This window comes from Trematomus bernacchii, unplaced genomic scaffold (genome assembly GCF_902827165.1).
Source record: "Trematomus bernacchii unplaced genomic scaffold, fTreBer1.1, whole genome shotgun sequence".
In the NCBI taxonomy this organism is placed as follows: domain Eukaryota; kingdom Metazoa; phylum Chordata; class Actinopteri; order Perciformes; family Nototheniidae; genus Trematomus; species Trematomus bernacchii.
The window spans coordinates 16,290,721-16,304,580 of NW_022987720.1; the positions used below are offsets into that span (position 1 = coordinate 16,290,721).

The window sequence follows — 13,860 nt, forward strand, 5'->3', positions numbered from 1 at the left end:
TTTTGCAAACTTTATAAAGCAAAGGATGAGATCAATTCAAAGTGTCTTTACTGTGAACATGTATTCCATATTGCTAAAATGCTTCTATTGTCAATTGAGTATTTGTAGCAGATATCTGTCGTTTCTTTCTTACACAATTTGAATAAACTGTAAAATCTTCGACAGGCATTTTTTGATAAATAAGATAAAATCACAGACCACTTTAGGTTGTCGATCTTTTTTACTGTTGTTTTCAGTTACATGTGATTAGACAGGTAGCTAAAACACTACCGGGTTAAAACATCATCACTTCGTGAAAAGCAATACAAACAAATAAAAGAAAACATTTGAGTGCTCAGCATAACGTAACAAAAATATGGCAGTAGTTGGTACATTTTTCAACAAGGCACCAACGGTATCGATATTTGATTTATTTGTCCCTGCTTTTGTTTGAGGTTGCCTGAATAATAAAATCAATGTCTGTACCAGCGCTGGCTTCTCTAATTCCTGCCTCTCGTGTAAAAGGCAGCTGGGATCTTTGATGAGGTTCAGAAGTGCCATACCTTTGTTTCACTGGACAATGAAGGAGTGACAATGAACAGGGAGGTGATAAAAGGAAGTGTTTAGGATGAGGGGCATAGGTGTTCATACTGACAGAGTAAAAAAAACAAACACAAAGTACATTGTCATTTTTCACAACGAGGGGGACATTCCCACAGTCACACAGGGGCAGAGTGGAGACACAGACTTGCTGATATCATCTGTGAGTCCTCCTCTTTTGACCTGATGCCTTCCTGTTTCGCTCACACTGCCCACACTTCAGTGGAGGTGAGCGTTGAGGTCGTACTTCTCACAGAATTTGTCCGTGAAGGGGATGCAGGTGAGCAACTCGCACCATTCACACTTGATTGGGTAGACGTAGAATAGCACCACGAGGCCCGAGAAGAGCCCGACAAACACCACCAGGAAGATGATGATCTGACAGCGTTTGCGATACATGTCCAGGCGGCCGAAGCTGATGTAGGGTAAGAAGGCGAAGGACAGGAAGAAGCCGGAGATGAAGCCACAAATGTGGGCGAAGTTGTCGATCCAAGGCAACAGCCCAAAGGCAAAGAGGAAGAGCACCACGCACAGCAGCTTGGTGAAGGCCCTCCAGGGCTGGGCGAGGATCTGCCAGCTCTGAAACAGCTCCACAAACAGACAGGCCAGGATCCCAAACTGAGAGCCGGCTGGGCCCACCTGACAAAAAGACAGCAGAGAGAGAGGCGTAAGCTAACATAACCATGTGCATAAACATTCACCACGTTATTTAAAGGTCCCCTATTATACTGTTTTTCATCAATATATTATAGGTCTCAGATATATATGCAAAACATGTCTCTGAAGTGTTTGGCTCGAAATACCAAACAGATCACCCATTGTAGCATCCCATAATCCCCTCTGTTTCAGCCCTGGTTCAAAAGTGCTGATTCTCTGTCTTTTACTTTAGATGAAAATAAGGTGACACTCCCAACGCCCTTCTGAGAGACATTTGGTTAAAAAGAACACAATGGTGCTCTAGGAGGAGATTCAGGTGATAAGGTGGGAAGGTGTTACCTTGGGTGGTGATTGGCTAATAGTTAAACAAGCCAAACAAATCGTTATGACATCATAAAGTGGCCAAAATCTGATCAGCTCATTTTCAGACAGGTTTTTATATAAATGGATCAGGACAAAAAGAGAGTGAATCTTTTTTCCTGAAACTTTCAGAATCTCCTAATGCAGAGGAGGCACATAAAATAAGTGGATTTTGCATAATAGGTGACCTTTAAAAGTTCCTTGCATTATATGATGTTCTTAATAAACTTAATGAGCTCCAAAACAGGAACCCTGATAATATGGCTCTTAAATGCACTGATGTTTCGTGAGTGTGATACTGGTGATTACCTCCGCTCTGTAGGGCAAAAATATGGCTGAAGCTAAGTTGCCAGTGATGCCACTGAGAATGTAAATGATTGAGATGCGTAGCCAGCCTGCCAGCTTCTCCAGGTCCCTCAGGATGGTCATCTGGAAAGCAACCGACACCAAGCAGTGAAGGATCCTAGGGAGGAAGGAGAAAAGGTTAATACTGTATGTGCATATGTGTCATATATGTTATATTTAATATGTTATATGTGTAGCGGGACGTGTGTGTATGTCAGTGAGAAAAGCTGTGTGTGTTAGGAAGATAAGAAAAAACTCCTCAGCAGACCGATGACTTTGCACATCTACAAAATCGGTCTCTATCTCATTGAAGCTTAATGAGTTTGTGAGGTTAGGGCACTTTGTTTAATTGCCCGGGAGACGGATAAGAGACAGCATGAAGATGAAGCACCGCTCTTCTAAAGGGAGGTCAGCTCTCTGTGCTGTCAGGTCTGAACTACAGAGAGTGTTGCAGCCAGTCCTAAATATACACTGCATTTATACAATTAATGCACTATTAATGTGCACATATCACTAGGGATATGATAGTGCTCGATTTAATTGGATTTCCCATATTATATTCTTTATGGACTCTTGCATTTACATTCGACATATGATTAACAACCAATAACCTCAGCTTTGCTGCTCATGCCTTTTCTCCTGATTGTTTTTTTTCTTTTAGATATTTTCTATTATGTCTCTTTATCTTTCGATACATTTGTTTTGAGGTAAGTATGAATTCTCCAAGAGCTACAGACAGCTAGAGTCAATTTCCTTGTATGTGCCAAATATATTTTGCTCATAAACATGATGCTGATTCTGATCTTTTAATCATCCTTTCCTTACCGCTGGGTGCAAACACAGTCCTTGAAAAAACTGATTTAGTATACCATGCTGAGACAAGCTGGCTTTCAGCTCTTTATAAATCATGTTTTGACCGATTTATCGGCTGAAAGGCTGACTTTATCTGCTAAATTATGTTTCTGGTTAGCCGGATTTGCTTTGATTTGTACTACTGTGTAGAAAGTCATTTTCTTTTTTCTACTCTACTCGTGTTTGAAGTTGGAAATACATCCACAGATATAATCTCTAGGAATACTACATTTCATATAAAAAACATCCCCTTTCCTTTTTGTTGGTTTCTTTTGCCAGGTACATTTTATATTAAGCAAAATAACTTTGCAGTATCTTGACAGACTTACCCAGCATGCAGGAAAAGTGAGAGCCAGAGCCTGTAAAACTGATCTGGGATCTCGGGGTTGAGGAAAGGCAACAGTCCACACACATCGTCCATGCAGTGCACCTGAAAATGGACGTAACACATCATATTATGTCATACACAAATTATTAATGTGATAATCAAAGATCAAATATGACGTGCACATTTAAGCAGACAACACATCTTCTACACAGAAATGTTTGGTGAGTTCACACTTAATATGTGTTGGTATTCAGGAAACAATATAGTACAACAAAGGACGTTTTGGGTTTGAACAGCTCCTTTTCTCCCGATAATAACATCTAATTAAGATTGTTGCTTACTTGAGAGCAGAGAGTAGCCTCCTCATGAAAGTAGCCGTTCATAAAGTCACAATATTCCCGGGATGTTATTTCACACCTTGAGAAAAACAAGAAGCATTTCTAAATGAATAACCTATCATACATCCTGTTTCTCTACTAGTCCAGGATACATATTAGTGACAGGTACATCGGCTCCCCTCACCTCCCTTTGGTTCCAATGCAGCAGGGTCGGCCTGTGATGGTACAGTCTATATGAGGCAGGTTGGTGTGGTTCCCTGCGTTGTACCTGGTACAAATCTGAAAGCAGTTGTTTTGTTAGTTTTTTAAAATCTTAATCAGAGCCAACATCTGTATACTTCCTAGATTCACCAAAGAGAACAAATATGACAAACAGCAATATGTACTCTGGACAGAAAACGTTGCTTAATCCCCGACACACGTTCGAGCTGTAAGTGTGTTTTATTGAATAGATAATACAGCATGTTTTCAGATGCCCATGGTCTTGTTTCTTACTATTTAAGGGATTCTTTACATGCTATGTGTGAATGTCTGTCCTGTTTTCTATGACACCAATGTTGGAAATACATGTTTACACCATTCATTCTTTGGATAAAGTATTCTTTATTAAAAAAAAAATCAATCAAACATTGAGAAATCAATCTTTTCAAATATTGAATTCATTATCGAGGCCGGATCACATGATCACCTGTTATTAAACTTTCCAAAGGGTCTGTCATTTCTTTATGTCTAAATGCCAGACACAATGTCACTGAACATACCGGCCATTTGCTGATGTCATCAGGCCATTCATGAGGTGTTACTGAGGCAGGCTCTAGACATATCCTTTAATGAGACAAACAATATGCACACATTATGTATTTTTACAAAACCGTATCCGTTAATGAGAGAAATGAAATAAGTGTATTTACCTGGGATCCTGATGGCATACAGAGCCATACTGTCTGTCTTTACCGTCTAACTGGGGTGTGCTGGAATGACTCGGCCACTTTACCCACACAGCTAGAGTACTCTAAATATAAAACAACGAATGAAAGCGTTAGAGGCTAACATCTTCGATTTACAGTTCAACTATAAAGGTAGAAGAACACAAACAAGAAGAGGGGTGGTTTACAGACCGAGCATTCCTCCTCTGAGGTTTGGACGCAGCCGGAGCGATCGTTACGCACACAGCAGGCAGAGTTGCGTTCGATAGCTCTTTTATCCCTGATAAGATCATGCACCTGTTTGTCCTGCCGCATGCATGGAGAGAATTTGGCCCCCAAGTGGATCAAAGCCTCCTAAGAATGAAAGACAATAGGACAAACATCTTAAATGTAGTATTGATTCGAAGATATTTATGTCCCTTTATTGCTTGCATTATTGATCTTTTTAGAGAATGAGTGCTCACCGAACCCGGCCCGATCCAAAAGTTCTCCTGCTGTACATACTTGACATTTTCATAAACACCTTTGTTTCTTAAAACCTAAACCAGAAGACATCCAAATCACCAAGAGCACAATACATATGAAAGGATTTTAAAAAAGTGTATTAACAGATCATCAGAACAGAGCCGGTAAATGAGCCGTTACTCACAGAATCAACTGTCTCGTGCTGGGAAAATCCCACTGGTGCAATCCCATAGATGCATACAGCCAGGATAGTGATGAGCAAATGGACAACAGTGATCCAGTATGTAAAAAAAGGCCTAGAGGAAATAAAAAAGTATGTATTAAAAAAAAAAAGAGAGCAGCAGCGCTCATCATCTGTCGTCCACTGAGGGGAGCAGAGGGAGGGCGCTCATTAGTCAGATCTGTGAAGAGGAGCAGTACCTGTGATCATCCATGTCCTCGATCTGCCTCTTGACGTAGCTGTCAATACGCTTGCGGTAGGTCCGGTTTGTGAGCTTTCCCACCATGCCCAGTCCATAAGGCCTTTTTTCTCGGGCAAAAAGCTTCTTGACAGGTAATACGATGCGCTGGCCTCGCCGCTGTCCGGTAACGCTCACCACCTCCTGACGAAGGGGCACCTTTGGGGGCCCTGGGGTTCCTTCTTTGGCTTTTCGCCACCCCCGTTCTAGAGGTCTGAAAGGGTTGACACAGGAAAAGACACTCAATTATTCTGAAAGGCTTTACAAGCTTCATCTCAGCAAAAGAGAGAAGTTATATTCCCAACACTTGGTTTCACTCATTGTTTTCTATATTCCTAATTCAATCACAAAACATGGTCCTCTTAAACATAATTTACGGCTCAGCTTTGTGAGTTTGAATGAAAGCTGTTTTTTCTAGTGACATGGACCATGTTAATAATTATTTTAAAACGCTGTTATTAGCAGAGCCTAGTACAGCCACGTACAGCATGAGATGACTCCTCTCCAGCTCCGTCTTATCCAGGGCGCTGCCTGTCAGCTCCGTCTCATCCATCTGGCTGCAGGGCTCGTCCTCTGTCATGCCCGCCTCAGACGGCGACTCAAACACCTCGTCTGCGTACGTGGACAACTCCTCCTGCATCAGAGTGTCCTAGAACGAAAATTGTACAAAGACAAAAGTGAGCAGGTTGCAACAAAGTGTACTCCCATGTTTTTATCATAAGAATGAATCTTAAATGATAAATAAACATTTTTTACACAATAATGGCATCCAAAGAACATTGTTATTTTTCATGTCTTACTCTGGCAAAGAAGGATGTGTCCAGTTCATCAGGAAAGTCGAGCATGTCCTCCTCCATGTAGCTGGCGGGGGTGAAGCTGCGTCTTTGAGCCCGTCTTAGAGTGAGAGTGCTTTCCCGTATTGAGCGCCCCTGAGAAACACACACAAAAACACATGAACATATATATGCATTAAAAGCCGTTATCTTACCTGTGCAATGTAATTCTGCACAAATAAAGTCCAATTATTTCCAGAATGTGTTATAGTACAGGTATTTTCTTGTTTTTAATTGAAAATATGTAATTTTGGAAGACTGGTACAAACATAGAATTATTTCACTTGATTCGATCTCATAGCAAATCTATCAAGCCGTCACAGGTCTTTAGTGAGTTGCTCCTTCCTCTGGCCCTTGAATTTGGTGGATTAAAAAACATCCACGAGGAGGTTGTGTGAATTGTGGAAGAAATACGCTCAGAATGGTAAACATGGTGTCATTTGAGCTTGTTTGGGCTGTCCATATTATGTGTGCATGACATGATGAGATGAAAAATCAATCATCTGCATTAAATCTGTTGAGTCGATCTTATCGCTCTCCCTCACCTTGACCAGCGCTGCGGCGGCCCTGAAGCTCATCTTTGCCACCGACTCCCTCTTACGTCGACGAGGCAGTCGGTTCAGACCTGAGCGGGAGCTGGTGAAGGAACAAAGAGAGGCGGCTCCAGGGGTGATGGGGGTCTGAGGCACGCTGTAGCCATCCACCTCCTCCACCATACGGAAAGCTCGCCCTCGCGCCAATGGGTCCACAATCTGGAGAATGGGTACGAGATATGGTAGTTAAAAAGAGCCCAACAATTAAAATAATCAAAAGACAGTAATTGTTTACCTTAGACATTCAACACATACTGTAGATAAGATCAATCTAACTTAGAACCAGGCTCAAAGCCATGGGAGTATATACAATGCACCTGTGTGTCAAGTTGATGTCCACATTTATTATATGAAAAAAAAAAGCCTCCAATGATTTTTAATATTCAGATTAAAGTACATGCGTGTCCACCATAAGCATGATGTATTTTCAGAAAACAAAACAGAATTAGCATTAGGCAAAGCAGCTCACGTATTCCCTTACCTTTTGCATGCCATATTGTGAGGAGGGGACGTAGAGCGGAGGCGGGGTCTCCGTGCTGGTAAGGGAGATGTTGTCCTGGCTGGGCAGGTCCATCTCTCGGATCACCTGTGGCTTCAGCCTTCCATAGCGCATGCTGCAGTGGCGAAGGCTTTTCCTCTGCCATTTCTGGGTGGCATCACCGTCCTTACTGACCCCAAACCAGTCCGCTGTTCCCCTAGCACCACAAACACTGCCCTTTCAGCTTTGGGTCACCAAACCAACACATGTGCTTCAATTCTCACAGAGATTCAAAATGCTATTTGCAATGGTGAAACTTGAGATGAACAACCCTGTATCTGCAATGTATCTGAAAATGTGTGGGACTGATAAGACTGCAGATCCCAGGATGTAGGCAAGTGAAAGGCAGAGGACAGGGAACAAGCCCGGCATGTTTGTGTCCAGGCACACCATAAAGACAGGTAGCAAGAAAGGTATTAACTGGAGTCTGATGCGGCAAATGCAAAAAATAATAATTCAGATGTTCCCAATCCTAATTGACACAAGCAAACAGATATCCCAATTAAGAGAGAACAGAGGATTTCTCTGAGGTTTAAATGTGTTCTTTCTCAAATATCATTGCACCAAACCTTGAGGAATATACATGCAATCAGGTTGTTGAAGTTGAAGCCCTAATCAGTACCAGAGAAAACAATGTTACTGCACCCCGAGGGCAGGAAGTGGAAGTGGAAACATTCTTCAAAGGAAAGTTCATGAAAGCTAGCTATTTCTACTAATTACCAGCTGCAGAGTAAAGGCTCTGTAAAGTTTGGGTCAAATCTATTTCTCACTAGTTCAGCTTTCTCTCTCTCTCCGTGAATACATTTTACTTGCTGTTTTGGTCCCCAAATATGTCAATGTCAAGATTGTACAGCTAATATTCTGGCATATGTGTTGCTTTCTTTGCAGCAGTGGATATGCCATCACTAACCTTGGTTTCTAAGAGCATGTTTGAACATTGTCACGATTGCCAGACTAATCTAATCAGTGTCCACGATAAAAGCCTTTAGACCTGGCATGTCAGCCTTAAAATGCAGGCTCACTGAAGGCTAGCACTCAGATGCAAAAAACTTCCTGAGGGAATTTGTTTTGGTTTTGGGTCATTTAGGCCTTATGACTCACATCTGCAACAGCTTCAGTCAAAAGATAAATGTGTGGGAATGATGTGATGTGTTACAATTCAGTGATGAAGTAAAAACAATTCTACATTTTAAGCAAATTGGCAATATCATGCGAATGGTCAATGTGAAGTAATCATACACAAAGTATACCCACTTATTTTCTTACAGTAAATCAGTGTACAACACACACACCTGAGCCCTGACCCTAACACCTGCGGTTTGTGAGGGACTTCCTGCCGTACCTGAGCAGGGTTCTGGAGAGCGAGTGGTGTTTCCTGACGCAGCGGCGAGCAGCTCGCTGCCCCTTAATGGGAACCGTGTTAATCCGCTCAAAGTGCACCCTTCTGCTGCTGTGATCAGGCAGATTGGGACCGGAAGGTGGAAGAAAGGGACAGGAAGAAGGAAGAAGAGAAGATAACAAGAGGCAGTGAGAAGGAAACGTGCAGCTGGACAGTGCTGTAGCCATCATGCAGAGAGAGCAAAGCAGACTGTTAGGTTAGGACTTGGGTTTCATTGAGATTAAAAACATTAGAAGGGTTATTACCAGGCAGATAGGATCAGTCATGCAAATTAGAAAAAAAGACAAGTTAAGCAGAAACACTGTAGTTTCATGGAAATTGTTGTTTTTTTACATGCCAAGGATGCTCTTATCTTCCGTTTAAATAATTCATTTATCACTTATTTTACACATTACAGCATTTCATTCAATAATTTGCAAGTTCTTTATATTCAAATCTTTAGGCATGCTATAACCCACTCATATAGAGACGTTAGTATATATCCAGTGTATTGCTAGCAGCGTTTACCTCTTAATGGTCTGAGTGATGGATGACTGGCGTTGTAAGACGGGCCGCCGGGTGTCAAAGAAGTCTCGGGGGGGGGGACTGGAGGTGAGAGGTCTCCACTGGCATGCTGATACTGCGCAGGAACCCCTGCCTCTTCACCGGCTACACAGCAAAGGGCCCACAGGGAAAAGTGTGAAAACAGGTCATGACAAAATTGACAAAAAGTAGAGAATGGGATTCAGCGAGAAAGAACACCTGTACAAAGGTGGGAGGCTCGTCTAGTGACATCTGAGCCGTGGGAATGTCCAGTCGGAGCCAGGGAGGTTTCTTCCTCTGCAGGCTGCTGGTGCTCTCCCGCCGTGCTTCAGCCATGTTCTCTGTCCCACCCCAGGCCTGCCAGCTACACACAGAGAAGGAGAAGATGACGTTATTATGTGTTTGAAGAATCACATTCAACAACAACACACATTCACATTTTAAGGATAAAGTCTGCGGTTGCAAACATGATGGCCACAAGGATTTTGTGCTGCATAATTGTTTCACAAGAGGGTGCTAAGGCCCCTTATTTGATTCAAGCATGGGCGTTCACATATTTCCGTTCATTAGATAGTAAAGGGGAAACCACAGAGAGCAGCCTACAGCTTGTTACCCCTTTTCCAAAACAATTCCCAGAGCCATTGAAAAAAACAGCAAAACATGTGCTGGAGAGTAGGGAAGTTGCATTCTTAAAAATAATCCCTTCATTCTAGTTTAAATCAAATGTAATCCCCCCAATGTGGTCCTTTTGTGGATCCAGCAAACCTATCAGAGACTAATGACTATGTTTGCATTCCCACAACGAAGCCTGTGAAGGTTACACAGTGAAGCTCAACATCAGCCTGCCTGTAGCTGCAGCCTTGTTATCACCAGGCCCTCGTTTTATTGTCCCACCATCTAACCTCACTTCTCTAGGCCTGGTGGTTCATTTCCTGTCATTTACTTTACTCCTTACATTCCCACGGAAAACTGCTCCTTTTAGTCCTTAACAAGTGCAAAGGCATCATTTGTACGTTTTCCAGCAGTATCCCACGAACATGTGTTTATGCAAAGTTATGCGTTCATTATTGATTTAAGCTATCTTTCAATCTGCGGACATGAGGAATGTACAAATTAATGACCGCCTTTCTGCACAAGTGTGTCAACTTACGAAAGAGGGTGTCTCCTCAGCTATGGAGCTGTTACAAAACCAAAGGAATTTATAGAATCCCTTTTGCGTCCTTCAATTATTTGAGTTTCACAAGATGCAATTGTCACAAATGACTTTGCATCAGTCCCCACTTCTCCTGTTACAGATTTGCAACCAGAAAAAAAAAGTCCATGGCTCCAAGTGACCACATGTGCTTCCCATTGCCATGTTAACGCACCACAGGCTTCTGTTTTAGCCCAAGTGATGATGGGAAGAGTTGTCAGTGGAACTTAGTTGAAACAGAAGGAAAACGTCAGGCTGAGGGGCAGCAGGGGTCATCAGCAATGTGTTAATATTTAAACGCAGTCTAACGATTGCTGACAGATATTTCTCCATCAATCAATTCCTACAGTATATCATTTGTGGACAATTCCAACACAATAAAGGCAGAGGCAGAAAACTAGAGACAGCAGTGTGCATTGTAGGTTGTTTTAGTAGGGTTTCGTCTGACCTCCAGTGACATTGTCTGGACTGTTATACAATATTAGCAAGGCAGACACCAGATCATATCCATCCATGGCAGATTCAGAAAAACTGAGAAAGTGCCAGTAAACAGACTGCAGAGTGACATATGACACATTCTGCTCTCCTTTTTTTTTACCAAGGAAAGCCTGCAGAGCCTTCTTCCTGTAAATGCACCAAAAGGAGTCATCACATACTTCCTCTATCCTATGCTGCTAACATTATGGCAAATGCAAACCCAGTTTATGCACAACAGCCCTCTCTCTTACCCCAGGCTAGAACACCCGACATTTAATTACTTTCACCATTAGTTCAAAGCAACAGCAGGGCTCCTGATATAGAGCAGATCAGTGAAGGGAGTAGGCATCAGCTTCAGGGTTGTAGATTGGAACAGACTGGGACTGAACTAAAAGCAGACAGCGAGGGAACCTAATTTCCCTCCATGCTAAACATTCTTTGATTGCCTAAGCCCTGGCTCCTGGTGCTTTAACTGAGTTTGCCCTGACTGCTGTGTTGATGTTGCTTTGCCTCTAGAGAATGAAAGAGGGACGGACAGAAGATAACTGAAAACCTCTCATTGTTCCTGCTTCTCCTCCTGCTTTAGGCTTTGTTCTAGCTTCGAGCGGTCTCCCACTCTTTGCATGAATGTGCTCTCTATATGAGTGATTGCCATTTACAGGCAATTACAGCATCTGAGTTTATTTTGTCCTGCTTTCTTTATGCTAGCTAGATAAAACCCACACAGACAGTTTTTGTATTCAAAGTATGCAAATGAAGCTCTAAATGACAGTAAGTCCTAAATCAATTCTGATCATGCCAAATAAACTTCAACACAGCAAATCCTAATGCATAATGCAGCCATGCAGCTATCGTTGTGGATTTGCATTAGCCCACTGATCAGTGGGTTTTAGGAGCTTTGGTCACAGCCCAAGGTAAACCTCCAACGTTCGACTGAAAGACAAGTGCCGGGGAAGTCTGTCTGCCTATTTTTCTCTCGTCATCCTCCAAAGTCAACATGGCAGCAAAACTGGCACGGGCCCGCGACTCGTGTCTCAGGAGCAGTTAAGCTGGAACAGTTGGGCATTGCTCAGACGCAAGCTACGACTCATTTCTCACTGTGAGGGAGCTTTCGAAATGTCATACATCCCATTGAGTGATAATTAGAAATCAGTGAAGAGAGAGGTAGGACTCAAGGCTGGTCCCTGTATGATAAGAGGGGGTCTTCATCGGCAGAAAGTCCTTCAGAAGGAGAGATATCCTTGGGGGAAGGAGAGCTGATTGAAGTTTGTGTTTGGCAATTATCCAGGCAGGAGGATTAGCCCTCCCTTGACAGCATTTTATCTGTTCATGGTCAAGTTTGATGGTTAAAGAAAATCATTGTAAGGTAACGGCTTACTGAGAGAAGACTACACTATTGAATTCTTTCAACCTGCTTAGTGAAAGCACCACAATGTCTTATCTTATTCTCAAGGTGCTTGGCTTTTTTCTGTCGTATGGCAACCATTTCAAGCATGTAATAGTTCCCTACAGTGTTTACATTCCCAACACAGATTTCAGGCCCACATTCTTTATACTACAATGATTTAATCTAGTTTCTTTAAGATATTTGTTCTTACTTCACGTTTCACATCTAAAGAGGGAAAACGCCCACACCCATAACTTTGCACTGAGCCTTGCAAGATTGGCTTCCTGCCGTCGTTTGCTCCTTGTGAGAAACGAACACTTCCTACTCAATAATGAGACCCATGACAACACTGCATGGATTGTTTTAAATTCTGGGGCTGACATTGCTTCTCCAGGCCACTTCTTTTTCTCCATTAGGCATGGAGAACGTCCAGGCGGACAAAACACAGAGGACAAAGCTGACATCTCTCCAGGTGCAGGGATGTCCAGCAGGCCATAATGACTGGGGCTGACAGGTATACCCAGCACTCTCTCTGTCTCTCTCGGGGGAACTGCGCTCTATTGTAATACCTTCTGCATACAAACTCAAGGCCACTGACGTTTGCCATGCCTTCATTTAATATAATCACTTAGTAATGTTATCCAGTCATGCAGAGAAAGGCACTGGTTTATGAACAGCTGCTACAGGTGAGGCTTAAAGTCAAACAGAAGACTGGCTGGCTCAGTTGATGGAGCTTTTAAGTGCCACCTTTAACACATTCAAGCCAAAGTAAAAGAAAACATGCTTAGTGAGGCCGGGGGCCGTGTTAATGCTTCATTTTGTGCTTGTTCATCGTGCACAACATAGTTTTCTCTTACCGCTCTTGCACTCCAAATATGTGCAGAGGCTTGCAAGAGAGCATTGCCCTCCTGTTTCATATTCATCATAAATAAAATAGTAATCTGACCATGGCCTCCTTTAAATTGGATCAGTCATCTTTTCTGTGGATGCTTTATTTAAACTCTTCTGTCCCTATACACTATTTTACAGATATGAAAGAAATGGGACCTTTTTTAAATAAACGTGTATTATTTTTTTTAAGTGTGCATGACAACCCTATCACGTCTTTTAGAAAAAATAGTATCAAACACAAATGTCCTTCTGAGACATCTTTGTAATCTTTTCTATCCAAGGCCATTTCCAATCTTAAAGCATGCCATAGCCACATTCCTAAAGGTCTCTAGCTGAGAATGAACTGAGCTCAAATGGCCAAGAAGGAAACCACATGAAGCCTAACCGTAATGGACAGGAGCTGGCTGGTTTCCGGGTACTGCGTGTAACTGCTTTGAGCTACTCTACGGGAGGCATGCTATAGCTGCAGCCACATTGAGGCTGGCTGTCTGAGAGAGTTGTGTCATTGAGGCGGACAAAGCCTCAGGTGGCTGCCTTGCAGGTCCCTGTTTGCTCACAACATGGATTATAAAGACAATGTGGACAGTAAAAAAGGAGGAATTGTTGCCTGTACGGGCAGGCGCCATGATGGATGACCTCATCTATCTGGGTAGTGATGAGGCCGGATACCTCATTCTTGAGAGCTGCAGGGCTTCCTGGCCAGTTCCTCCTTTCACTCAT

At 42.6% G+C, this 13,860-nt stretch overlaps 1 protein-coding gene across 1 annotated transcript; it reads right to left on the reverse strand.

The window, feature by feature from the left end:
* Nucleotides 1-201: 201 nt before the first annotated feature.
* rhbdf1a (rhomboid 5 homolog 1a (Drosophila)) lies at nt 202-13,860 on the reverse strand. Its single transcript, XM_034143757.1, has 19 exons — nt 13,748-13,860; nt 9,419-9,557; nt 9,179-9,312; nt 8,615-8,722; nt 7,216-7,429; nt 6,687-6,893; nt 6,109-6,237; nt 5,794-5,957; nt 5,271-5,522; nt 5,035-5,146; nt 4,850-4,924; nt 4,578-4,739; nt 4,371-4,471; nt 4,221-4,284; nt 3,644-3,738; nt 3,463-3,538; nt 3,123-3,223; nt 1,906-2,059; nt 202-1,218 (listed from the first exon to the last, which is right to left on the reverse strand). The coding sequence occupies exons 1-19, from the start codon at nt 13,858-13,860 to the stop codon at nt 799-801; spliced, it is 2,820 nt and encodes a 939-aa protein (XP_033999648.1). The 3' UTR covers nt 202-798.

Bases quoted from the DNA above. Each gene is read 5' to 3' on its own strand.
- rhbdf1a (XM_034143757.1), bottom strand. From the start codon at position 13,860: ATGAGTGAAAGGAGGAACTGGCCAGGAAGCCCTGCAGCTCTCAAGAAT. The intron at 5,523-5,793 runs GTACGTGGCTGT...CAACCCTTTCAG, and splicing joins GAGAGGAGTCATCTCATGCT to ACCTCTAGAACGGGGGTGGC. The intron at 4,285-4,370 runs GTAAATACACTT...GTCTCATTAAAG, and splicing joins GTATGCCATCAGGATCCCAG to GATATGTCTAGAGCCTGCCT.